The sequence below is a fragment of the Drosophila yakuba genome, chromosome 2L, assembly GCF_016746365.2.
Source record: "Drosophila yakuba strain Tai18E2 chromosome 2L, Prin_Dyak_Tai18E2_2.1, whole genome shotgun sequence".
NCBI classification, from domain to species: Eukaryota; Metazoa; Arthropoda; class Insecta; order Diptera; family Drosophilidae; genus Drosophila; species Drosophila yakuba.
Genome location: NC_052527.2, coordinates 21,830,908 through 21,858,824, shown reverse-complemented (window position 1 = coordinate 21,858,824; position 27,917 = coordinate 21,830,908). Strand labels below are relative to the sequence as shown.

General features: G+C 37.4%; 1 protein-coding gene across 2 annotated transcripts; it reads right to left on the bottom strand.

Moving 5' to 3' along the window:
* Window positions 1–65: 65 nt before the first annotated feature.
* LOC6539116 lies at window positions 66–27,833 on the bottom strand. Of its 2 annotated transcripts, XM_002085976.3 has the most exons (8): window positions 25,913–27,832; window positions 23,968–24,051; window positions 17,277–17,372; window positions 8,278–8,454; window positions 7,909–8,226; window positions 7,647–7,844; window positions 3,118–3,561; window positions 66–284 (listed from the first exon to the last, which is right to left on the bottom strand). In XM_002085976.3, exons 1-8 carry the CDS (start codon window positions 27,575–27,577, stop codon window positions 198–200), a joined length of 3,069 nt encoding a protein of 1,022 aa, XP_002086012.2. In that variant the 5' UTR covers window positions 27,578–27,832; the 3' UTR covers window positions 66–197. The 2 variants fall into 2 exon arrangements, with proteins under 2 accessions (XP_002086012.2, XP_039226690.1); XM_039370756.1 differs by lacking the exon at window positions 17,277–17,372 and having other exon boundaries at window positions 25,913–27,833.
* Between the last annotated feature and the right edge of the window lie 84 nt (window positions 27,834–27,917).

The following is a 27,917-nucleotide window of genomic DNA, read 5'->3' as shown; positions in this document are numbered from 1 at the left end:
ACTTACACATTTCACTATATATAAACATACGCAGCGGGAATACAGTAAAAACAAATAATGAGCCATTTTCAGCTGATCAACTAAAGAATATTTAATGTGTCTTGGCGTGCTTTAAATTGCCGATGTAATGATATTCCTTAAGTAAATACAAACACAAATTGAAACTTTATGGTTTTAATTTTTACTGTCTTTCTATTTTAAATGTATTCGTTTTTAATAAATCCTTGATGAACACTTGATCGGTTCCATAAAAGTTTCTGTGGTCCAGTCTTCTGCATCAATACCTGTAGACATAATCCAAATAAAAATTTTAATTTTTATAGAATCCAAAGGTTTTATAGCAAGCTAATAAAATTGTTACGAAATGGGGAAAGAGTCTTAATCAAGGAAGCTTTTGATATATTTTTACAAATCTTTAATCTGGGTGCTGTGTTTTCTTAGATGAACCATGGAAAGGTTCGACCTATCGCCACAAATGTTTTTTTTTTATTTTACATAGATGGGGCTGATAGTTTTGTGCGGTTAGTGGGCGTAAGAAGGTGTGGTAACGGCGTAGGACGGACGGACAGACGGGTATGGCCAGTTCGACTCGGCTATTGATCCTAATCAATATATGTACTCTATATGTTCGGAAACGCTTACATCCTTTTTAACGAATCAAGAATACCCATGTGATCTTCGAGTAATGTGTATAACAAAAAACGCTATGGTCGAGTTCCCCGACTATCTGATACCCGTTACTCAGCTAGTAAAAGTCCGAAGTAGAAACTTCAACACTGACAGTTTTTTGCGGTTTGTGGGCGTGGCATAAAACTTGCACTGTGTCTATGTCTCAGGAGTCTGTATGCTTAATCGACGTGCATACGGACGCACAGACGGGCATGGCCAGATCGACTCGGCTATTGATCATGATCAAGAATATATATACTTTATATGGTTGGAAACGCTTCCTTCTGCCTGTTACATACTTTTCAACGAATCTAGTATACCCTTTTTCTCTACGACTAACGGGTATAAATATATCAAAAGTGTGAGCGTGGCAGCATCAAAGTCCAAGGTTTAGCTTTGTGGCTATGCTCTCTGACCTCCTGTCGTCTCGGCCAAACCGTGCTGTCTCGGTCTCTCTAACCTCGCCCTCTCCACGTTCCCTCTCTTCAAATTCTTTTTTTCTGTAAATTATTGTTCTCAAAACTGGATTTTTTCCTATTATTTTTCTGCATTTGCAGTCGTTTCTGAGCTCTGATTTATTACGTTACTGGGAACATTCAGTAATCACTAGCGCAGTTGATTTCTGCATTTGTAAAGAACTATATACATGGCTCCCCACCAGGTGAAAGCGAGCGTTTTTGACCCTAAATAGTAAATGTACAGAATTCAGCATGCAGATTTCGGAGACGTAGATAAAGCTCAAGCTTGTTTTAAAAGATAGAAGCGTCCCCTCCGACGTCCTCACGTCCACCTTAAAAAAATATGTTGTTTTTTTAATTTTAGTATTGGCGGTATTTTGAGAATTTATAAATTAAAAAGATTCATAAAGGGTAATAAAGGTTGTTTCCTGTTGTATTAAGATGAAATAAAAATATTTTAGGACTTTGAATGTTCTGGGGTAGGTGCAAGCATAGAATAAATGTTTTTTCAATAGAAATTTAATATATTTTTTGTGCGAATGGCGCTTTGCGAGCAGACAGCGATATGGGAAATAAAAGCTGAGAACGAGGAAAAATTCAATAACTAGGTGCTTTAAGCAGCAGAAAGTCGGAATTTAACATAATTGATAGATATTGATTTAAAATTAGGTGAAAGTATTTTCTAGTTAGGTGCACAGAAGAGTTTGGCCCATGCTGAAACTGTCAACTTTTTCCAGGAATGGCTTGGGACGTAAAGTTAATTAACAGTAGTCAACTAAAATAAGGAGGTAATATACGGGTTGCATCCCGATTAGGGCGGACAAGGGAAATGAATAAGATTTTAGTTATGTAAGGATTGACAAATTACCACCTTTTTTCTTTTCATTCAGGACTTCATATAGATCGGAAAACAAAGGTATTGGGTCCAAAAGAACATCAAGATAGTTGACACCCGCCATTCTATTCTAGGGATAAAGTAATCAATTTCAGAGCGGCTCGTACAAGCCTTCAGCGAAGTACATAAGAACACAGAAACAATAATTCGGTCGGGAACAGTCGAAGGGACAGATTTAACACCCTGAAGATCTTAAATAGGGAGCTCTCGTTTAAGGTGGATCAGAATAATCAATTCGACTTAGATTTAGCGCAAAAAATGCAGTTTAGAATAAGGTAACGGAGAATATGTTATTTGAAACACTGGGTAAATGGATCTGCTATTGCTTGAACTAATGACAACGCTGTATTTTTAAAAAAGAGTGAGGAAGGGAAAGAAATGGTTTTACGCTTAGACACAGCCAAATAAGTGAAACTATTTTATAACACCTTGGTGGAACTTGCTAGATGCCTACAAATCAATAATAAACAAATATCTTTCTGGCCACCGCCAGGTATAACAAATCTATTTATACCGTCATCAAAAAGAAACCGGCCGATTTTATGCGGGCACAGCCAGATGACCCGCATTACGAAATTCAAGAAAAAATAAAAAACGGACAACCTCTAATAACTCATGTTATTTTGTCCGTTGCATCCGTAGAGGTTTTACACCCCCTAACATTTTCCACTTCATTATCTAATTCTCTAAAGTTAAGACAGCTTGTAATAAGGTTACCATCCTTCCCGTGGCCCACCATGATACGATGTTGAGGTTAGTAGATAGACAACAATTAAGATGAAGTAGGCAACAATAATCTGAACACGAATTAAATAAGGTACAACATGAGGTACATTTCATTGATGACAGTGACAAACATTTAATAGAGAGCATACTGTTTAAAATACTTTTTACAGAATAGGATTTGACGCTTTGGTTCGAAAGATACTATAACTTATGTAAGGGAGGAAAGACTTAACGTAGATCGTTGTTCGTAACAGGATCGTAAAACGGTTTTAATGGTTATAATATATATATCTTACGGACATGGCAAGATTAACTAAGAAAAATGAATTTGTTTTGAGTTAAATATAAGTAATAGCTCGTATAACTTACCGGGTTACTTGTTTCACCTTCATCAAAGTCTGAACAATCTGAGCTCCAACTGCTATTTCCATGTTGCTCCTTAACCGATAGTCCATTTACAATATTTTTATCAGAAAAACACGTTTTCTCGCTTATGCTATTCGAGTTTCGATTGGAATAATTAAAAGGGCGTTGTAAGCTTTTCTTTCGCTTAGATGGACAGCGGGTAAAGTTGGGGGCTTCGATATAAGTTTTCTGCCATAGACTTTGATGTCTTAGGTTGTACTTCGCTATTTGATCGCCTTTGAGCTTCACAAGTTGGTTAAATAACACCCTTTTAATTTCGGCAACCCACATCTGCTTTACACCGATTGTCGGTGCTTGCAACGTGTAAACTTCCTGGCGTCCTTTCAGCCAAACTTCAAATCGTTTTGCATCACTGTTCACGGTTTCAGTTAAGCCAACTTGAGACATCTACAATGTAAAATACCATGTTTGGAATTAAATTTTGAAATTTTCGGAAATATCCTTTTATTATTTATTCTTTATTATTTATTCTTTATTAATAAGTTATTTATCTTTTATCGGGACCTTTTTAGGTCGGACCACAATTTCAAAATAGACGATTGTAACACATTTAAGGACTTTATGATGGTAGAATTCTATATTTATCATTTCCATTATTATACCCGTAACTAATAGAGTATAGAGGTATACTACATTCGTTGAGATGTATGATGTATAGGCCGAAGGATGCATTTCCGACCATATAAAGTATATATATTCTTGATAAGGATCATTAACCGAGTCGATCTGTCCATGTCCGTCTGTCAGTCCGTCGAGATCCCAGGAACTATAAAAGCTAGAGAGTAATGAGTAACGGATATCTAATAGTTGGGAAAGCCGACTTTCTCAATTTCTACCGCTATTCCAGTATACTTTGACATTTTTCGTTCGTACTTCCATTAGCTGAGTAACGGGTATCTGATAGTCGGGGAACTAGGCTATATCATTCTCTTTTGGTTTTTTTAATATATTATAAATGATATAAATTTCTATTGATTTGCTAAAAAAAACTGTTTGCCACGCCCAATTAAACGTCTACAAACCGCCCATCGGTATACCAACATTATTTTGGATACGCCCCTTGTAACGCCTGCAAATAGTTCAAAACTTTCAATCCCATACCTTTAAAAAAACTAGAAATAGTTTTTCATTTTCAATAACAACTAACAAAGCAAACGATGACGAACCAAAATAAACAATGTTTACACATTAAGGAGCCATTCACCAAAAAATTAACTCAATAAGGCGCCTATTAAAACCAACAAGTTTTGCCATACAGTGTTCTCTGTTTACATGTATCTATTAAATATGTGAACTTAACCTGCGCTGTAATTATATCTTAAAAATGTAGATTGTACTTATTACGTCTACATGCCTTATCTTTGTTCAAGATCAATATCCTAATCGTTATTTCCTTTTCCTATTCCTTTTGATCAGACGGGACAGACAAATTTGTTTACCCTGCTCTGTAAGAATTGACATTTAACACAGTAGATTCACAGCCCGTACTGCTTCGCACTCTTATCAGCGTTTACAAACCGTCTAATTCGTTTTTACTTTGAATTATAATGCCAAAATGGAAATCTCGATTGGTTAAGTTTAATCTTGTGAAAATGTTGTCGTTTAACTTGCGATAGTCGCAGCACCTCTTTTCTCTTCCCATCTGTTTCGCTCCAAGTCTGATTGGTGTAATGTACTGGGCTTGATATCCCATTTTGGCCCAGCCACTCGTGAACCTGATCAGTGTAAGGGAATACGACGAGCACGCTGAAACACTGGTGTTTCTTTAACCAATAGGATTTTCATCTCGACCGGAAATTTTGTTTCCTTTCGGCTCAGGCACTTTTATTTGCTCTATAGATATTTTATACATGAACTTCAGTCCTGTTCTTCATATTGAACCCGCTGTTTCAGTCATGTGTTACGTACACTCTATTTGTAAGATCATTAGACTTTGAAGAGGTGTCAGTGGAAGTGTTTAAGGAAGGGCCTACCTGGGGCTCCAGGAAAAACGCCCAAATTTCCGCGTGAAGCCACCGTTGAAGACAAATTTCCGAAAGTCCATGGACCGGCAGCCGACTGATATCGGTTCATGGGATAGGTCAGGGTAAGATAATTTTCGGAGCTTTCTCGTCTTTTTTTTTGTGCTGGAAAACCAGTGTTGGTAAATGGATTAAGCTACCGGTCTGGTAGCGCTGCACAGTCGCAGGCATTGCTTCTGGGCAATTGCTTTCGCTACCTGTCAAAATCTAGTTGCTACGCAATTCGACAAACAATTTTGTCGCTGGTTGTAGCATACTTCCTTGGACTGCTGACGAGAATCCTTACTAGCAACTCATGGGATCACAGTGAAAATAGCACCACAAGCTGGGGCTAGAAAATATATGTGTCAAAGTTCAAGCCAACAGCCAACCCCTTCACTCATGCTGCACACCGCGGAAAACAGGGCTCTGAAGACCGAGCATGCTCGAGCAGTAGCGGTATAACACCGATAAAAACCCTTCCCCCTCTTCACAGCCACACACGGAAATCCACGGAGTGTCTGACCCATAGAGGGCGCTACGCGGTCTGCGTCTCCACCACACAGGCCGACAGAAATCTAAAACTCGCAGAAGGAATAATCTGCTAAATAAACTTGGCAGAAGGTAAAAAATGTTTTTGAGTAAGGAATGTCGGTTAAAAACAGTACTACCACAACCATTTAATTGGAAATCCACTCTTTGAAAACTCCACGGCATTGGAGGATTCCACGGAGTCTGGAAGCGGTGGCAAGCTTGGCCGCCTTGACAGTGAACGCAACAAGCAAAATCGAGAGAGAAATGGACAACGCGGGAGCTTTCCTATGTAGCAGGAAAATCTTGCGTTCGCTGATCTTGCCAAAGACTCCTGCGCCACTACAGATTGGCGGGTCAAACCTTCCTGAGACGGGAGATGAGCAGGACACGACAAAGCGGGAAAGGACCCCAAGCAGCCCCCGGGTTATGCCGCAAAACACCTCCAAAAAGGAGAAAGGCCGATAGGCAGCTCCTTGGTGCCGATAAGCTGTCGGAAATTGGACTGGATTAAAATCCTAACCAACGTCAAGCAGGTGCGAAACATCAACGTCCACATGAAAGCAATGTTGGCTAGGATGAAGGCTTTCCAGGAACTCGGCAGCAGGGAGTTGGATATGGCGGACGAACGTTGAAACACGAACACTAATGCCCTCCCAGGGTGCCCCAAGTGCAGAGGAAAAAAGTAAAAGTCGTGAGCAAATCTCAGCAGACCATCCCCAGCCCAAAAAGGGACAGCTACGCACAAACGGACGTTCCTAACCCCGTTAGTGAACCAATTATCACAATGGAAGAACCTTCTGCTCGATCTTAACGGTGTTGGAGACGGGAGCGCATCGCTGACAAAGAGCGATCTGGAAGCGGTGCTGGAGGGAGTCGCATTTTTTGAGCGCTGTCAAAAGTCACGAGGATGCAGTTCCTTACGAATAACGACTAGAACCCGCTAGTCGCTGTAAAGGACCTTTTAAAGAATATCAAAACATTTTTCAAAAGTGTGGGCGTGGCAACTTTGGGTGGTTTGTGGGCGTAAGAGTGGGCGTGGCAAAAAGTTTTTTTTGCAAATTTACAAAACTAATACAAACTTAAAAAAATATCAAAACATTTTTCAAAAGTGTGGGCGTGGCGGTTTGTGAGCGTTATAATGGGCGTAAGAACGTGAATCGACAAACTTGCGCTGCAAGTCCTTAGATCTCCTGAGATCTCGACGTTCATACGGACAGACAGACAGACAGACAGACAGACGGGCGGACAGACAGACGGACGGACGGACAGACGGACATGGCCAGATCGACTCGGCTATATCAAAAACATATGTACTTTATATGGTCGGAAACGCTTCCTTCTGCCGGTTACATACTTTTCAACTAATCTAGTATTTAAAAGTGCAGGGCTGAAGCAGTCTGGGTTCAGAAGACTATGGGGAAGTACAACGACTTTATTTAATTTGTAAGTACAAGTAAGTATAACCGCTATCGTCGAGTTCCTCGACTATCAGATACCAGTTACTCAACTAGCACGGGAGATATGTAGAAGAATTCTTCTGTTGAGACTCACCATTAATCACTAGTAGTGACCACATTTATTGTAGCCATTAAAGAGTTAGAACGGGCGTATCCTAAAAGACTATGCTATATTCAATAAAACGTATGTAACTGGCAAAAGCACATGTTTCCAACCATATAGAACGTAGTAGTTGATCCACTAGCTGATAATCGGGTATCCGAGTGTAAAGGAACTCGGCTATTGTATTAATTAATTTATTTATTGTATACATTTAATTTGCTTACGTAAGCTCTGTCATTCGTTTGCGAAGCAACAGACGGATAAAGAGCCAGATGGACTACTTTGCAAAACTAAAATCGATATGCCGCTTTGCCATACAAATGAATTAAAAAACTATATTTAAAAATCTGATAAATAAATTTGTATAATATGACTCACCTTAACATCGCCTTTAAATTGATAGCTGCTTTTGTTATATTCCGGTTTTGAAGTTTGCTTACAAAGCAGCAAAGACTTTTGATATAAAAAGATATGTCGCCGTTTTGGCTTTATTCGAAGACGAATGTCCTTTTTAGACTGTATCCATACCTGGAATGAGTCTTGCATCAAAAGCTCACCCTGTTGTGCTAAATCACTCTTTAAAAAACACAATTAATGTCCGATTAATGATCTTTTATATATTTGGAAAATTACTACTTACCGGAAACCCTGTTATTGAAATTTGGTGCATCGAATCGTTTACGCACTTCAAAACAATTAACATACAGTCCAATGCATTTTTAAGTTCATATCTGCAGCTATCATTGTCACTGAAGAGCAGCAAGTCCTTCAAGAGAAGCTGGTATTTTGTTATTCTTTGAACTGGCTTAAGCAAATATGCAGCCAGAGGAAGTTTATGTCCAAGTCTTATTTGACATTCTTGAAAAAACATATGAGTATCCACTAAGGTTTCACGCAATTTCTCTGAGCGTTGGATATTTTGACAATAAAATGAGTATAATTGATAAAATGTGTCGCGCTGTAAAAGAAACTGAATTAAAAACTCGTTGCTTAATTTTAATAAACGTACCCTTTCAACAAAGCATAGTGCGACGCGTTCAGTGACTGATATACAGTTTTCAAGATCCTTAAGAAAAACATCATTATGAAATGAGTAGAGCTCATGAAGGTTCCCAAAAAGCACATTTGCTTTGCCTTGCAGACTGGCAGGAGCTCTTTCGTCAGAGTTTAAGCGATTATAGTAGCCCTAAAAGTCATATGTAATTTTAATATATTGTAACTTATATGAACTATGACTAATAAATTTAGAAACAAATATAATTTAAATGCATTGATTTGGTTTAATCATTTCGGAAAAACAAGTAAGAGTGTGAGAGTTTTGGGTGGTTTGTGGGCGTTAGGGTGGGCGTGGCAGCATCAGTAAACAAACTTGCGCTGCGTCTATCTCTGGAAATTGCTTGTCACTGTCGGAGCAACAGTCGGATCGAATTGGGACTCTATAGAACACAGTAAAAATGTTGTAGTTTTTGATCATAACTTCCTATTTTGTAGACACCAGACCTTTATACCTTTTACGTATATACTAGATTCGTTAAAAAAAAATGTACCAGAATGTACCGTTTTCGACTTTGGAGACACAATTAGGCAGAGGAGCCTCGGAAGCATCTAAGCTTGTCTTTCTGGCTCTATTTCTCACTGGCCATGCCTGTTCTTTTGGCTTAGCGTTCTACTGTTCGCTATGCCATTAAGTCTCTCTTCTCATTCGCTTTTGTAACCTATGCATATGACCATCGTCGTACATTTAAATCGTCGTCTAATTAATAATAATAGCCAAAAGAAAAGGGTATTCGCTAAACTTTTAATGACCCCATTAACAATTGATAGTGCAAGTCAAACAACATTGTTTAAAGCTTAAAATTTGATTAAATCGCAACCAACAATTGCTTTCAACATTAAATAAAAAATTAAATGCAGTGAACATTAAAATGTCTTTCCGTTGAAATTTAATGACATTTTTGAATCTTCAGTTCAAGGGGAGATGGCAAAGCGCGCCCCGCAAAGGCATCCCCGCTCAACCTTTGCCGACATCACTTCTTTGTATGATTGTGGCCATCAGTAGCGTCACCCCGATATAGGGCAAAGCCGCTGTCCGTGTAAAGCTCTCTAATGTTAATTGGTGCTGCAAGCGTAGAGGAGCTAAAGACAATTAAGTCTGAAGTTCTTCTCGGATTCTGAGTCAAAAAAGGCGTCAGGAATGTCGTGGTTGCCTAGCGAAGATGCCTTCAAGTTCTAAATTGACATGTCATGGACATGTCTCTGAGCGACAATACGAAACATACTAATACTGACATAAAAGCTGTTTGACCCTCTCAGCCTATTAAGTCCCATCGTCATTAAAGAAAAGATTCTATTGCTGGAACTGTAGCTTAATAAGAGTCGATGCCTATGCATTCCTATTTGGAAACAGCTTAAAATTTGTTTAAAATCACTCGTGTTTCAACTGGATAAGATATATATTCCTCGGTTCGTGCATACCGACACGATGTCACCGGTGCAGTGTTACATGCCTTTGCCGACGAATCCATGATAACTTAAGAAGCTTTCGTCTATATTCGTAGAAAAACTACCGAAGGTTATAAATTATTGTTGTTCATTTCAAAGTCGAAAGTAGCGTCGCTAAAGACCAAAATCCCACTTAACCTTTAAAGGCGGCATTTTTTCACAATCCCGACCTCACGAATATAGAAAAGCTACAGCATCTACGATCATGTCTGAGAGACACTGCGTTGAACACCATCCGAGGATGGAAACTATACTATAGCACTGTTCTTCAGGCACACTGAGACTCCGGGGCTTAGGGCAGGGAAGAGTAGTTTCCCTTCATTGTTTTGTGAACTGTCGGATATATTTAAGGCTCATGTTTGCGCTCTTAATGGAATCGGCACAACGGGACAACTCGATAGTTGCATCATCGTCTAAGTACTTCTTTAATAGTTGGATCCGGTGAGTGATTGGCGTTTGGAAAACACAACCTTCAAAAAATTAATTCCAACGTGGGAATCCATGACATCCATGACTATGGATTTTTTCATGTCAAGCTATTCGCCATGCAAACAGGTGGGAAGTACATCAAAATCTAATAAGCTCTCCTTTTTCACTCACATACACCAAAGACATTATAATAATAAGATGCGTAACGGCCATACAATGGTTTTGCACTATGCAGCCACTTTTTTGGTGACGACCAAAATTGCTCTCTTTTCGCTCACCTAAAATCGTGAGCGTTAAAATCTAAAAATAGAATTGTCTTGCTTGTATGAGTAAAAACAATAAAGGAGATCGTGTGCATGTGTGCGTGCTTATGCTAGAAGACGATTTTAGGGCCGAAATCAATTTTGATCTAAGAAACAAATTTGATTAATGTTTTGGTTTGAAAGAAGTTTTTTATACCCGTTACTCGTAGAGCATTTCTTACCACCCATAATTGCGCGCTTCTTTTAAAATTTAAGTGAATCTTATTTGCATTTTAAATACTGAAAATTGGTCATTTTTATACTAGTAATTTGACTAAATAACTATAGTAAATAAGTAAAATGTATATAAAGTAAATTATTAAAACTACTGTAATTTAAAACAAAGAATTTTCAAAAAAAAAAGAAATTACATTTAAAATATTTCATAAAAATAATTCATAAACTAAAATATTAATTATAAAATAAATAAAAATATGGAAACTCTTTATTGCAAAATTGATTTCATTAATGCACGAAGTGCGGACATAAGCACCGAAGAATCATTGACGTCTTATATTTTTTACACGTCGCACGCTGAATACTCTAATGAAAACTATTCTAATATAAAATCATATTTGAAAATTATTATTGCATTATTAGGTACATAGATTGTGCTATTATTATTTCTATGTTGAATTTAAATAATTGTTATGTTAAGGCAATGCAAAACTAGAGTTTTTAAGTGGTGGCAATTTATAAAAAATAATATAGATTTAAAGTCTAAGAACTTCTAAAATGAAGGGCATATTTTGTCATTTTTACAATGCATGTGCATACGTGTGCACCAATACAGTGGTCAGCTGTCGCTGTATGCGTACAAGAAAGCTGGCTCTAGAGCTCTCCGCTCACTGGCTTTTGAACAAAATTTCGAGAGAGCCTGGAGCCACTTGAAAAGCCACCACGAAAAAATCGTGTGCAAAAAAATCGTATGGCGTTACGCATCTTGTTATTCTAATGTCTTTGCATACACCATTGACTAGCCGTTCTGCTGTTTGATTTGCAATCAATTATGCGAGCGCGCATCGCTTCCAAACTTCACAAAAGAAATTAAACAAAAATCGTTTGAATTCGCTACAAAATAAAACAAGAGAGAACGCTATAGGCGAGTTTCCCGATTATCTGAAACCCCTTACTCAGCTAGTGAAAGTGCGAAGGAGAAATTTCAACAATGACATGTTTTGGCGGTTTATGGGCGTCAGACTGGGCATGGCAAAAAGTTTTTTTCAAATCGGTAGAAATTTGCAAGACCAATACAAAAATGAAAAAATATCAAAACATTTATGAAAAGTGTGGGCGTGACAGTTTTGGGCGGTTTGTGAGCGTTAGAGTGGGCGTGGCAACATGAAACTTGAGCTGCGTATATGTCTTTGGAGTCTGAATGCTTAATCTTAACTTTCTAGCTTTTATAGTTCCTGAGATCTCGACGTTTATACGGACATACGGACAGACGGACGGACAGACGGACATGACCAGATCGACTCGGCTATTGATCCTGATCAAGAATATATATACTTTACATGGTCGGAAACGCTTCCTTCTGCCTGTCACATACTTTTAACCGAATCTAGTTTACCCTTTTATTCTACGAGTAACGGGTGTAACCATCTTTTAAACAACTAAGAATACAAATAAATAAATAAATTATTTTGAAAACAAGAACATCAGCAAAATGACAAACGTGCCACCCCTGGCGGATAGCAATACGACCCAAGTTGTCTACCAGACTGGCATCGTGGGGAAATTCAACGGTGATACGGACACGCTATACACCTTTGTCAGCCGAATTGACTACATACTACCGGAAATGAACACAGCAGATCTTATTTGGGCATTTCGAACACAGCCAACGACATAACCATCTTTTAAACAACTAAGAATACAAATAAATAAATAAATTATTTTGAAAACAAGAACATCAGCAAAATGACAAACGTGCCACCCCTGGCGGATAGCAATACGACCCAAGTCGTCTACCAGACTGGCATCGTGGGGAAATTCAACGGTGATACGGACACGCTATACACCTTTGTCAGCCGAATTGACTACATAGTACCGGAAATGAACACAGCAGATCTTATTTGGGCATTTCGAACACAGCCAACGACATGACCACCTGGCCCCAGCTTCAATGACAATTGGTACTCAACTATAAGCCCCAGACCGCTAACCACGTTTTTTTTGAAGGCATTTCGAAAGATCCCACTTAGAGGCAGTGTCCGGCAGCATTTCTGGAGGATGTAGAAAACCGCAGACAAACACTTACCAGTAAGCTTGAATTAGAAGAAAACCTTAAAGAAAAACTCTATATTTAAGACTAATTAAAACCCTTTTTGAAAAATTAGCTACACACAGATACTTAAGAATAAATAACCAAAACATTCCAGAATTGCGATCACTTATAAACCTTTCAGAAGAGAAAAACATGTATAAACAAATAAATCATACAAGTACAACTACCCAAACACAAAATATCTCTGATAAGCCACAAATGTCTTTTAATCACAATACTAATCTAGTTAGTTAGTTAATAACAACATCAGAAGATACCCACAACCTTTCCTACATTATAACTCACCAGTACCATACCAAGACCCAAAAATGTATCAAACGCCACTAATTAATAATCCATATCCAGACCCACAAAATAACACCACTAATTAATAATCGTCATTCAACACCCTTTTGCTCCAATACAAACCATAATTTTCAACCAAGCCGACATTCAAACTTTAGATTAACAATCAGTACCTAATTCGAGTTTCCATGTGCCGAACCAACCAGTAAAGCGATGAAGATAATCTAACCGTGGACAGACTAGTATTAGTATGGATGAATCGTTTAATCAAGAGATGTAACTTATTGCTTATCAGAAATATATTCCTCATGACCGTTTTTACTATCCAAATTACGACCATACGGACTATGGTCCGGAGTATCACTATCAAACTGACGAAAGTAAACGAAGTTTACAAACAACCCAACTGCCACAGCAGATCAATACAAACAAGACATACAATGAAAACCAATGTCGAACAAGCTGTTACGTCGGTGTATTCGTGCCTGTGTCCTGGAAAAGCTGTAGCTTGATCGTAAAACGATCGGGCAATATTTCGGCCACGTTCCCTCCCCTTCATGCGTCCGCATGCCTGATGGATCGTCGCAGGCCGCGCAATACGGTCCCCTTTTGTCAAGGTTGTCCGTCAAACGTTATGTCATCGTTTTTTACCTATTCCACTTCGCGCGTCAGAAATGTTTACCTACTCATTTTGTTTTAGTTGCAATAGCATAATCGTTGGCTAGTGCCATGTAATACAAAAAAGAATTAAAAAGCTAGCATACAAATTTGATAAGTTGGCTATAATTGTTTTTAGCTTGTCACCAAGCAAAGGTGCTCACGCCAACAAAAATTTTTGGCTATTCACAACCACAAACGTCGCTCTAAGGGCTCTTGTCTTTGCATAACAGAAACAAGGCGGATACTCGTCGCTGAAAAGTAATTTTTATTTAAAACAATATCGAACACAAAATATTTAACTTATATTAATAAAATAAATTGCCTGGAAGAGGCTAACAATAAGATATTTTTCTTTAAACCTGACACAATATACTTATATTTACTAATGGTGTAGAAATACAAATGAGCACGAGAATATATGTACATATATGAATATAGAGACAACTTGGGAACAGGGTTCCGTCAAACTTACCCCACTTTATTCCGGAGCAATGAGATCTCGACGCGTTGGATCCTGGGTGTTGCTATATATATATTGATGGAGTTATACATACATATACCTTCGTGCACCAATTAATTGTAAAGGAACAATAATAAGATATAGACAGACACAAAATAAAAAAAAAAATACACTAAGTATATACACTGCCTATATATATATATATATAAATGTATGAATGAGTTGGGTTTCTTTTCTTTTGTAGCACGTTTTGGCTGCCATTCGGCTCTCAGGTTACTTGGAGCGAGCACTTGCTGTTGTTTGTTTTTGCTGATGTTCACATTAACGGCCATGCACCGGTTCACTTGTTCTTTTAATTGTTTTGCCGTTAGTATTTTTAATTAAGCACTTTGTGGGAAACCGGATGCAATCCTGTCCAGGGTATGGTGATGGTCCCTCCTCCGCTGTACGGATCTCTTGTACATTTTCACGATTTTTAACAGAGCCAGGAAGATCAGTATAGCAGCGATGAATTCCAGGGTATGCTGCACTCCTTCTATTTTCTGCTTGTGGTCGACAACCTCCACGGTGTTTTTCACATTTGCTGTGCTGTCGGAGGCCTTAGACTCCTTGCCGCTCATCCTGAGAGTTTCGTGGAACTATGGTCTTCCTTCAAAGTGTGTTCCTTGTTAGTCCTGTTATTTCTTTTAAAGGATACTAGTTTCCTTGCTCCTTGACATTTTTTCTTCGTGACTGGAGTTATCCTTGAGTCTTCCCGGCGATAGACTGAAGGATAATTGCCCGGGTATTTGATGTACGGATGATTACCTCTGGGTATTGACTACGGATGTTTTCCCGGGTACCGACGGACTACGGGTGCTTACCCGGGTACTGACTGACTTTTCATTGGTCTTTTTATACCGGCATAGAGCTTTTTCTGATCTATTGGTCTTCTATGCCAAGTGTTCCCACCTAGGAATCATATTTCTCGCTTTTCCCTATTTTAGGAACTGGTGTTGATTTTCTTTACTTTCTGCAATCTATTGCGGCCGCTGACCGGGTCATCGGAGACTTGTTTATTGTCGACTTGCATTTTCTTTGTCGCAATCCAACTGAGTCAACGGGGTGATGGTACCCCTTCCCCTGCTTTTAGATTCTGGTTTTGAATCTTCAAAGTCTTACGATCTCCCAAAAAGGGTGTACGCAACAGCTTTCAGCTTTTCAGCCAAAAGCCTTGGAAAACCCCAATATATAACAATTAAATGCACAAAAAATAATTTCAAATGTCCTATTGATACCGGTTTCGCAGTTAACATGAAAACATTTTTGACATACCAGTCCAGAATTGCAATATTCTCATTCATAACAGCAATGGACCACTCATTATTAATAAAAGTATATGCCTACCCCAGCGAAATTTTTATTGGACCCATTCTCTGAAAACTATGACCTCTTATTAAGAAAAAATGTTTGGGCAGAGGCAAGAGCAACAATAAGTCACCTTTAAAATGTTAGCATGGCACCTGACACCATGCTCAGACAACCAAGAAATAATTTAGTCATTAGAATCAGATCTTTAAGATTGGACCAGTATCAGGCAAACAGAAATTCAGAATTGTAATAGACTACCGACAATTAAATTATTACAGTAGGAGACAGATACCCAATCCCAAACATGGACAAAATTTTTGGAAAACTAGGCCGATGCAACTACTTCACAACTATAAACCTAGCAAAGGGTTTCCACCGGATCGAAATGGACCCAGATTCAGTTTCAAAGCAGTCTTTTCCACCGAGCACGGTCATTATGAATACTTACGCATGGCATTCGGATTAAAAAACTCACCTGCCACTTTTTAGCGGTACATGAATAATATTTTGCGACCACTCTTAAATAAGTATCGACATAATTATATTCTCGACATCCCAGGCAGAATACTACCGTAAGTTAATTCAAACTTTGCAGACATCGGTAAACCCATGAGAAAAACCCAAGTGTTAAAAAGAGCACGAGAATTGACATTACCAGCCCAGAATATGACTGGCATTCAAAAAATTAAAATATTTAATATCAGACGACCTAATTCTTATAGTACCCGACTTTTCAAAGAAATTTACATTAACCAAGTAATGTCGGTTTGGGTGCAGTACTCTCAGAAGAGCGACATCCGCATAGTTATATTAGCTGAACGCTTAATAAACACGAAAGGAACTACAGCACAATTGAAAAGGAACTTTTAGGAATTGTGTGGGCGACAAAGACTTGGAAGACACTTTCAAATATCTAGTGACCATCAGCCACCAAGCTAGTTACCACCGTAAGTAATAAATAAATGCAATATTTGTAATCTAGCAAAAACATTACACTGTAACACAGACATGCTCAAGAAAACCACACCCAAACCTGAACATTGCCGCAAAAAATTGATGATCGACATTTACTCATCCGAAGGCAAACATTACATTATGGACATTTATTCGAAATTCACCAAATTATAAGAAATAAGAACAAAAGACTTAATTAATTGCAAAAATGCGCATATGCGCATATTCAACCGGCTTGACAAGCCAAAGTTATTAAAGGCGGACAAAGACAGCGCATTTTCCACTTTGGTGGACATAGAAAGACTACATAAAACAATTAATGAAAAGTTTCCCATAATTCAACGACGACGAAACAAAACTAAGCAAAATAGAAACCATACTTAACATATACAATTCCAAGTCTAAATATGATACCACAGGCCGCACCCCTGCACACATCTTTCTCTACGGAACCAACCACGGCTATCTACTTTTGAATTATCTACTAAAGTTGGAATTAAGTATACAGTTTCACACTTCAAAAAATACGTAGATATTTTTTCTTTTTTATTAGTCTATTTCTATCGATTTGCAGAAAAACTATTTCCCACTCCCACCCTACCGCCCACAAACGCCCACACTTTTAAAAAATATTTTTATATATTAGCATTTTTTTATTAGTCTTGTAAATTTCTATTGATTTGCAGACATACTTTTTGCCACGCCCACTTTAACGTCCAGCGTTCTCTTTTCTGTTTTACTTTAAAGGCATTTTCAACCACAATAATATTTCCTACCTTTAAGATTGACTGTATTTCATTAACGTAGATTTTCTCTGTTTCAAAAAGTTCCTTTAAAACATGACCACGTCTGTGTCGTTGCAGTTCTGTGTCCTAAAAAAAAATATAATTTAAAAAAATTTTAATTAAGACATACATATGTATTCTAAAGGTATTGAACTTATTTTTTTGGCATGGCAAGTTTACCGTTCGCCCATTGTTTATAATGTGAATTCATATATTATTATATTATAAAAATATCTCCTATTAAAAATATCTCGTATATCTTTCCACCGGGTCAGTCCGTGCCATTGAGTATCAAAATAGATTCTTTGACGGTTTCAAGGATCTCCCTAATACATTTGTCAGCTGTGTGTTCATTAGTTTGTCAGTTATAGCATTTTGAATAAAGCTACTTTTGTTATTGTGAAGAAAATGAATAGAACAAATTTCGAGTGTTGATAAAATACTAATTTATAAGGGGGGAAAAAATTCCAGTTAATGAAAAAATTGATTTTACATACACTGCCCCAGAAAAAGCATCCTTTAAAAATTGGTATGCTATGTTTAGTCGTATTGAAATGAGCACCGAGGACGGTGAGAGCAGTGGAAAGAGGTTGTTATTAAGGAAAAGATATTAACCTTTAACTTTTGAAAAGTGGTTTGATATTTTTTTACATTTTTCTTTGTCTTGTAAATTTTCTTTCGAGTTGCCAAAAATCTTTTTGCCACGCCCACCCTAACGGCCACAAGCCGCCCAAAAAAAAGTTTTGATATTTTTTCATATTTTTGTTATTCTTGAAAATTTTGCTCGATCTGCCTATAATCTTTTTGCCACTGTCAGTGCTGATTTCTCCTTCCCACTTCCACTAGCTGAGTAATAGGTATCAGATAGTCGACTATAGGGTTCTCATTTGTTAAAATTGTATTCACTCTCCATTTGCTTCTCTTTCTTGTATTTTCAGATTCACCTCCAGCATTACACAACGAAGTAACCATGGTCCGCTCCTTTTTACCTAATTTCTTAATGAGCTACCCTTAGTAATAAGACATTCACGTGTCCCTATGTACGTAGACAATGTTAAATTATGTCTGCTGTATAAGGACACTTCTTCCCATCCAGACTTACAATCCGATCTAGACACCTTACAAATATGGTGCCGTGCTAACGTACTAAACTTAAATGGTTCCAAGTGTAAAGTAATGAACTTTTATCGTGTCAACCCAATAAACGCGACTTACACCAAAAGTTAATACTCTTTAGTCAGAAGTTTGTCAACCCGGTCTTAATGTTCTTCTGGACTAAAAACTTTAAAGGTTTAATGATTCCCGCAACGTAAAATTAATATGCGTAAAGTTGTCATATTCTGATAGCTCTGTTTATACTACATGCTCTAACATCCCGCCTTCTCCTGATTTCCCAGCATATCTAAATCATTTGTCTGATAGTTCCCCGATTACCGTAACTCAGCTAGTTGAAGTGCGAACAAGAAATTTTCACATTTTTCTGGCAGACTGATAGAAATAGAAAATTAAATTTAAAAAAATGTCGTGGAAGTTTGGAGCATTAGAGTGGAAACAAGTTTTTTTTTATTAAATCGATAGGAAAAATACAAGACTAATAAAAATATGAATTAATATCAAAACATTTTTCAAAAGTTGGTAAGCGTTAGATTGGGCGTGACAACATGGCTCAACAATCTTGCGCTGCGTTTAACATGTCAATCGAAATGTTCCCGGCCTACCATAGTAAAAAATATTTTTTTTGGCAAAATAGTTTTTTTTTATTCAACATAGTTATGCAGGGTAATACACTGAGTATGTAGTACAATTTCTCTTTTACTTCAAAGTAGACCTTAGTTTCGGTGATCACCTCTTTATTCGATTAAAATTTCTTCCCAGCGAGTATTCTTTTGAGTTCTGAGAAGAGGAAGAATACGCTGACGCGGAAGCAAATCGAAGCCCAATTCATGAATTTTTGGCATCGTTCTCACAGACTTTTTATTTGTTATGTTATTTTTTTGCATTGTCTTGGTGGAACCCCACTATCTTTTTATTCAAATGCGGCCTTTTCTTTGCGCCTTCGTCCTTCAAACGGTAAAACAACTCCATACTAGTACTAACAGTTGCTTGTCCTTCTTTTTTCAATGTAATCAATGAAAATATTCCACGCGTATCCCGCTCGCTTTGGATGACTGGCGATTGGACTTCGGAGTGAAATGATGGAACCATGTTTCATCCATTTTCACATCAACAAAAAAACTCGTGCTTATCACGCTTAAACATCTTCAAACACTGCTCCGAGTCATCAACTCGTCATCCAATATAATTTTGGTGTTTTCGTCAATAACAACCTCTTTTGAGCGTTTACTGCGTTTCCTTTCCCGGTGCTCATTTCACCACGTCTAAACAAGGATTGGTATCCTTGATGGTTGATTTTGAAAAGAAATGGATATGGATAGGGCACGCTCTCAGGAGAAACCCTACTAGCATAGTAAGGATGGCACTGGACTGGAACCCCCAAGGAAGCAGGAGGATAGGAAGGCCAAGAGCAACATGAAAAGAAACTGCTCAACAAAAACTTGCCCAAATAAACATCACATGGGAAAATGCTAAACAGACAGCACAAAACAGAGTTAGATGGAAGGCTCTCGTATTAGCCCTATGTTCCCGTAAAGAATAGCAAGGAATTAAAAAAAAAAAAAATCTTGTAAATCTGCTTGGAACAGTGAAGTTCTACGGTTAGCTAAGGAGGGTAAGTAAATTAAGATAAGTCTACTTAAATAAGGACGTAATCTAAGGTTTGCATCTCAATTAAGGAGCTGTAAGGCAAAAAGTAAGAAGTTCTTTTGAACCGATTCAATGCGGTCTAAGTAAACTTCGTATTGTGGACTTCACACAGGTGATCCATACTCAAGAATCGGACGGACTAGAGAAATAAATAAGGTTTTGGTCATGTAAGGATCATCAAATTCTTTTGACCACCGTTTTAATAATGCTTTATTATTAAGGGAAGGTCGTTAATAAATAAGGTAAAACGGAGCGGACCTAGGTGGCTCCCTTGTAGGACACCGGATGTGACTCGGAGAATACAAGAAAGAGAATTTTTAAAGAAGACCCGTTGCGTCCTGCCATTCAGATTTTTAGAATCCAATTTAGAAGATCAACAGGGAAACCTAAAAAATTAATTTTTTTTTAATAAAGGTGAATGATTAACAGAGTCGAATGCTTTACTAAAATCCGTATAGATGACATATGTTTGAAGATTATTTTTGAAGCCCTTTACTACAAAGGAGGTTAGCTCCAGAAGGTCAGTAGGTGTTGATCTGCGTTTCATGAACCCATGCTGACATGGTGACCTACAAAGGTGCTGCAAATGAAAGTCATGCAAAAAAAGTCATGCTGTGCTGTAGGCAGAGGAATATTCGACTGTTCTTCTGTGGACCACTTAGTGCCTGGTATATTAAAGTCACCTAGAACAACTAGTTGGTCCCTATTGGACAGTCTATTTGAAACGGATTGGATAGCGGACAAATGGTTTATATATTCAGGAAATTCAGAAGACGGCGGAATGTAAGAGCTCGTAATATAAACATAGCTGTCAGAAAATGACAGCTTTACGCATAAGAATTCTAAGTTACGGAACTTGTCAAAAAGTACCTCCTCTTACGTGAGGGTAGACCTAACAGCAATTAGGACTCCACCTCCCCTCCTGGAGGGACGATCATGCCTGTATACTGTGTACATACCTGGGAAAACTTCAGATTTAAGTATCTCCGGTTTTAACCAAGTCTCTGTAAACACAATCATATGGGATGCAAAGGAAAGGCTATCTGAATACAAATTAGTTAGCTTACTACACAAGCCTCTTACATTTTGATAACAGATAGTGAGACTAGATTTTAGTTTTTTGAAGATAAAGAAGTAGAAGTAGTAGAGGGGGGTGGGGCAGTGATCTGGCCACGTGAGCAGAGAGCTGCAACGAGTCAAACATATTTGTTCATACTCGAGTACTGATTTGGACTCTCAACGATTCTTTCGGTTTGATGCATATGAATCGAACCATTTGCCTTCGACCAGCAACAATCAACACACTTAAAGTATTTACCAATCACCTCATACTTGATTTGCTTTTGCACGTTCACTATTGTAGGATACAACCGAAAATAATTCGCACTAATATGTGTATGATTGAAGCGTTTGAAAGAGTTCATTCGAGAGCATTTACTCGAGTCATTGCACCTGGCACAGTCGATAGCCTAATATTTTTAAATTCAATTTATAAAAATTTCCTGCCATAAAGTAAAGACATATATGTAAATAAATAAATAAATATATTCCTGAAGTTACTTTCTTTTTATAAGAATCGTTCAGTTTGTGCTTCATACCTACAGTTCATACATTTTTACTCGAGTATACTTCAAATGATTTGAATCAAAACAAATCAATCAAAACGTTCAATGCTATGGAACGTCGTACGGCTTTAGCCGATCCACTTTGATTGCAACCGAAGTAGCCCATACCGTATAGCCGAGTCTGATTCCCTACTTCGTGCACAGTTCACTCTAATTCAAATCAGTTTGACGCTGGGCATACTTATATTGAATGGACAAGGTCGTGTTGATTGGTACCGATTTGATTATCTTTTTGAACAGAGTATTTGTTCATACTTAATCATACTCGTTGCAGTTCTCTGCACGTGAGGAAAGTTTAATTCCCAGGGGCCCTTTTTTTCTATTTTTAATCTTAGCTTCGAACTCTTTCACAACCATACTATCCGGCCAAAAATCACCAGAACATATGGTCGAGAATAGCTCATTGAGGACAGTTATCTTGAAAGATTAAGTTAAATTTGTCCACTTTTATGTTGTCGGCTTTTGTTTTTTCTTGTATATAAGACAATACATCAGATGGGGAAGGCCGAGAAACGAAAATTTGTTTCTTTAGTGGAACCACCGAGAGGGCTTTTGGTACTGCAGGTTGTATTTCTGAAGTGCCAACTTGTGCTGGACGACTGGACTTAATATTCCTTTGTGGTGGTAAGCTATTGAGTTTAGAAACCAGTGCGGACAAAACGGAATCTGTAGCAATCTCAGGCTGGACTCCCTCCACAACGGATTGATCGGATTGCTCCGAATCTTTTTTACCGGCCGATCTAAGCAACATTTGAGGGTTGGCTGCGATCAACTGATCAGCTGTGGAGTCCTGTTGATCGCTTGCCTGAGGTTGCGGGAGAATTCCCCTTAGGCGGCCTACCATTAGCGGCTTTCTTGCACTTTTGAGATTCCTCTAATAGCTTGAGGCTATTAAATTGTGAATCTAGCGCGGAAAGAAGATCATCAGCTCGACGAAAACTATCTTAAGCCACGCCAAAACTGCTGATCAGTCCTTTCAAGCCACCTTTAGTTTGGCGCATAAAAAGTTTCATTTCATTCGCAACTCCTAGGCAAGATTAGATTAGATTATATAAGGGCCTTTAGCTAGGTCATCACTTGTTCGGCCGTTAAAGCCAGCGCACTTAGTGTGCACCATTCTATCACTTAGCCAACAGGTAATTTTTGACTGCTCAGGCTTTACTAAGGTTTTGGAAGCAGACAACATTGGTTTCCATATTTAAGTGTGTTTTGACCACTGCAGTGGTATATTGACCGAAACCTTCACTAAAGCCTTTTATGAGCTTTTAAAAGTGCAGTGTTGAAAAGCTGATTGCGAGAAGGCAATTCGAGCTAAATTATTTGCTTACTTTTGCACGTGAAACATTGTTAATACACATCCATGTATTATAGTAGAATATGGAAAATAAAGGTCAACGTATGTAGTAGTATGTAATAAATGTGTAGTTGTACTGTTTTTGTGTTGCTTAACATCCAATTTATGTGTAATTTAATAGAAAATTCTTACGTGTCCAAGTCTTTGTGGAGTATAACTCATTTTCTGACAATTTCTGACAAAAGTTTAAAACGTCAGTTTGTACCTTTAACTATTGTCTGACGGCGAAGTAATATGTTTTGCCCATTTTAGTTCGGAACGGAACTTTAACTAGTACTGATTACGAAATTGAATTATTCAAGAATTTATTAAAATCCACCGCTGGATTTGGCAAAACAAAAATAAATTCGGAGCGCAGAAAAAAAAACACGACCGTTCGCTTTGAAGCTAGAAGACGATTTTAGACGGTTGTTCCTGATCAGGAATATAAATATTTTATATGGTCGAAAACGCTTCCTTCAGCCTGTTACATACTTTTAAACAAATCTAGTATTCCATTTTACTCGACGAGTAACATTTAAAAAATAAAATAAAAAGTGGGAAATTTTAAGTCGTTTTCAGCAAAGATGAGTCCGTTCCGTCTGTTCCTATGAACGCCCCGATCTCCGGAACTATGAAAAGCATGCATGTTCCAGAGACATAACGCCCACAAACCGCGAAAAAGTGCTCACAATTTTGGAAAATGTTTTAATACTTTTTTGAGAAATGTTTATAATTTTTTTGTTTTAATTTTTGTTTTGCCTATTTAGGCTGCAATTAAGGCCAACACAAATACACATTTGAGATGTAAGACGAAATCCCGCGGGTAGTTTTAAGTGCAACTTAACAAATATAAACGTTGGCTTTATTTGCAATCTCCCTAACTGAGCTAATTCGTATAAATAATGTACTTATTATAGTTAAATTATAAAAATTATCTAAACAAAAAAAGGTTAATTACCTGTGGATTTTTTGGAAGATGGTTTAAAGAGTCGTTCAAATATGTGGGGCCACCGCTGCTTCCTTGTGTTAAATCATGGATATCCTTAGCATGCAAAATAAAATAAAAATTAAACTCAAAGAAAAGCAAGCTTATATAAGCAAATATATAACTTTATACATAAATTATGATTATTTTATATATTAAAAACAAGAAAGAACACTATATTCGAGTTCCTTGACTATCAAATACCCGTTTCTCAGATAGTGGGAGTGCGAGGGAGACATTTTAAAAATTCTTTTGGCATACCTACTATAATTGCCAGTACAATACTAAAAAAAAAAAGAACAGATATTGCTGTAATCGAGGTACCCGACTATTTCAACATTTTCTGGAATACCGGTAAAAATAGAAAAATAAATAAATACAAATGCAGAAAAACAAAGAATTTTTTCAAAATTGATGTTTGTGGGGGCTAGAATTTTTGTCAAATTGATAAAAATTTAGAAGACTTACAAAACAATAATTTTTTAAAATTGTGAGCGTGGTAGTTTTAGGCGGTTTGTGGGCGTAGCAAACAACTTTTTGGCACATCAATGGAAATTTACGAGACTAATAAAAAACAAAACATAAAAAACAAGAGAGAACGCTATAGTCGAGTTCCCCGACTATCTGATACCCGTTACTCAGCTAGTGGAAGTGCGAAGGAAAGTCTTAACACTGACAGTTTTTGGCGGTTTGTGGGCGTTTGAGTGGGCGTGGCAAATAATTTTTCCAAATCGATAAAAATTTACAAAACTTATAAAAAAATTAAAAAATATCAAAACAATTTCAAAAGTGTGGGCGTGGCAGTGTTGGGCGGTTTGTAGGCGTTAGAGTGGGCGTGCTAGATTTGTTGAAAAGTATAGAGGGACGCGTTTCCGACCATATAAAGTATACATACATATATTCTTATTCAGGGTTTATACCCGATACCCATATTAGCTTTAAAACGGAGAGGCTTGTAGGCGTAGAATATTTCTACTTGGCTTTTGATAACTGTAACTCAGAATAAAAATTTTCAAATTTTTTTTCGTTTGTGCGGCTTATCAATCAAAATAAACAATACAAATACTAGTGAAAACAGAATAAAAACATTTTTTTAAAGTGTAGGCGTGACGAATTTGGGAGGTTTCTAGCGTAGCAAGCTTGCACATCTACATGATTAACTTTCTAGTTTTGGACATACAGACTAGGTAATACATGGAAAATAAGTCATAGCTCTGTTCTTTTCGTCATAAAGTCCTTTTATTCGGCATACACCAGTTTTTTGACAAAATATAATTTCGAATTTAATTTTATTGAAATCGGACGACTATAACATATAAATTCCATATAAAAGGTCAGAAATGGTACACTCGATGTTTTTAATCATAAACTTTTCTAATAATAGAAAAGAAAACCCAGCTTCGTTGTTTTCAGTCTTAAAGTGTGCCCTCTTTTATTTTAATAATTAAACTTTATATATATATATAAGCCGAAGCTCTCTTTCTTGTTTTATTTAATTTCAATTTCCTATTGCAATGCTGAAAAAATTGTATTAGCCCGCAAAACAAAAACAAACGGTAATCCTCATAACTTTTGTTGGATTGACTGAGACTGCAATTAAAACGCAAGCAAACAGAAACAGAAAGCGTAATCAAAGTTTCTCTTCTTTTGACTTCAATTTCGTTTTCTCAATAATGTTAAACAATAAAAATGTATATAACATGTATATAACATAAATGTATATAACATTTTAAAAAAATATCTTAGAACACTTTTTTAAAAATTAGGAGAAGTGTCTTTTCTATTCACCAAAATTAATTTACACTCCCATAAATATTAAGAAGATTTCATTTATGGTGTGTTTTTAATTTGTTCGTACAAAACTTTGCACTTCGTACTTTACTTTGCAAAACTTGCTTTACAGATTTATATGACTCACCTTTACCAAAAGAATTGTTTTCCGTGAAAGTGCATCTACGTCGCTCTCGTGTAGGCTTTGTACGTTTTCAGATTTTATGTCAACGCTTAAGCTTTCATCAAAGTATGAGCAACCATCAGTATTACAAAAAGACGCGCTGCAGCAACAGCTTGATGATATGTTTTCTTGAAAATCGTCATACGCTGTGTTCCAAAAAACACCTTCCACTGCATTTAGGCAATCCTTGGAAAGGTCGTTAAACGGAGTTCCGATACATTGGTATTCATTACATTCGCAGCAATCTTCTTCGGAATCGCACACAGAAACTTGGTTTAAGCAACTAGACAATGAAACAGAAGCGCTTGATAATAAGTCACTTGATTGTGGCCCTATCTTCCTAAATTCTTTTAGGTCGCTGCGTTCGCCAATAGGAAATATAGTTTTACAATCCTTATTATATGATCTAATAAATTTAAAAGAATTTATCTTGGTCATGGATACTAGATAAGGATCGTTACTGTAAGAGTTTGTGCTGTCATTGGATTTGTGATCCTCTTCTCTCATATTCAGATCAATTAATTTGCGCTCTAAGTCAATGTTACACTTTTTTGTGTTTTGTGCGGCAACTTTAAGCAATTCATTGGTTGTAGCTTTAATTAAATTCTTCTTTAAAAAGTTCTGCAAATCGTTAGGGTCCCCATTGTCCCTTATTTGTCTTTCATTTTCCTTAATCAATTTAAGTTTTTGAATATTATCATAATAATCAGAATCCGCGTTGTAGAAAGGTTTGCATTGCTGGTTACAAGAATCTTTATTGTGTACTGCTTTATTCTGATGTAAGCCTTGGGTATTTGAACAAGTATTGTAGTCGTTCTTTATATCGCTATAATTGGTCTGAAAAAGTTCTGCTTCTTTAATGGACATTTTGCTCTCAGTGGTTATCACTGGTAGCCGATTTTTTATATACGCACGATCTAACTTTGTAGTCTGTTGGAGAACATAGCCCTTATATTCTTCGGGAGGCCACTCGAAGTTAAAAGCTTTTAATTTACTGATGTCCCCAATTCTTGCGTTCTTAAAAATCCAGTCTGGTGGATGTTGATCGAAGCGGGTTTCATTAAGCTCCGTTACGGGCCTAAGAATTTGGGACTCTGGTTTTAGATGGGTGCTGCTCTCAATGCGTGCGATGCGGTCTGCTCGCGATTGAATTCCACCAGCCGCAGTCAGAAAATCCGAATAGTCACATTGGCCTTTCAAGCTATACGCCTGATTACCACCATTTAGTTTAGCACCAGCCTCTGTGTTGGCAATGGTTAGATTTTGGCAAACGCAAGAGGATTTTAAAAGAGCGTCCTGCTCCTTATGCATTGGTATATACTCATTTTCTTCACTTTTTGTCAAGACCAGTCGCAAAGATTGAACTTTTGGTTCAGTCTTAGCGGTATTCGGGCAGAGACTTCGACCGGTTTTATGGCTATGCTCGGCTTGAGAAAGATTTCTTAGTGCCCGGCGGTTTCCTATAAAACGAGTATTTTTACGCTCGCTCGACCTGTACATCACAGCGTTCTTGCTTTGTTGTATATAATTAGTCTGGGGCAGTTCCATTTTGGGTAGATAGGCACTGTTACGCGAGTCTAAATCTTCTTCCATCTCTCTGAGATGCATTTGCCACTTGGGAACAGACATTTCTTCTCAAATGGTTTATGATTAATGAAAAAGTTTTTTCCACCTGGCGTTATACTAATTATTTTGTTGTAACATTTTTACAAATCGGGTACGCTTGTTTTTGATAAATAGAGAAGCTGGGTTTAATTGCACATTTATTTAACAAAATCAAAAACGTTTTTTTTTGTTTAAGCCCGGCACTTGTCTTTGAGCCTAAAAACATTCCGACTGCGACGCAACGTAGTTGATACATCTAAAGATCAAATTACACTGTGGCTGCGAAAGTCAGTAACAGAGGTTGTTTGATTCGATGAAACTGAGAGGTTTTAACGCGCTGTTAAAAACTACTGTTACAGTCCGG

Excerpts from the sequence above, each read along its gene's own strand:
- LOC6539116 (XM_002085976.3), bottom strand. The coding sequence starts at position 27,577 with ATGTCTGTTCCCAAGTGGCAAATGCATCTCAGAGAGATGGAAGAAGAT. Across the intron at positions 7,845-7,908 it reads TTTCAATAACAGGGTTTCCG|AGTGATTTAGCACAACAGGG; the intron begins GTAAGTAGTAAT and ends TGTTTTTTAAAG. Across the intron at positions 3,562-7,646 it reads AATTTAAAGGCGATGTTAAG|ATGTCTCAAGTTGGCTTAAC; the intron begins GTGAGTCATATT and ends TTTACATTGTAG.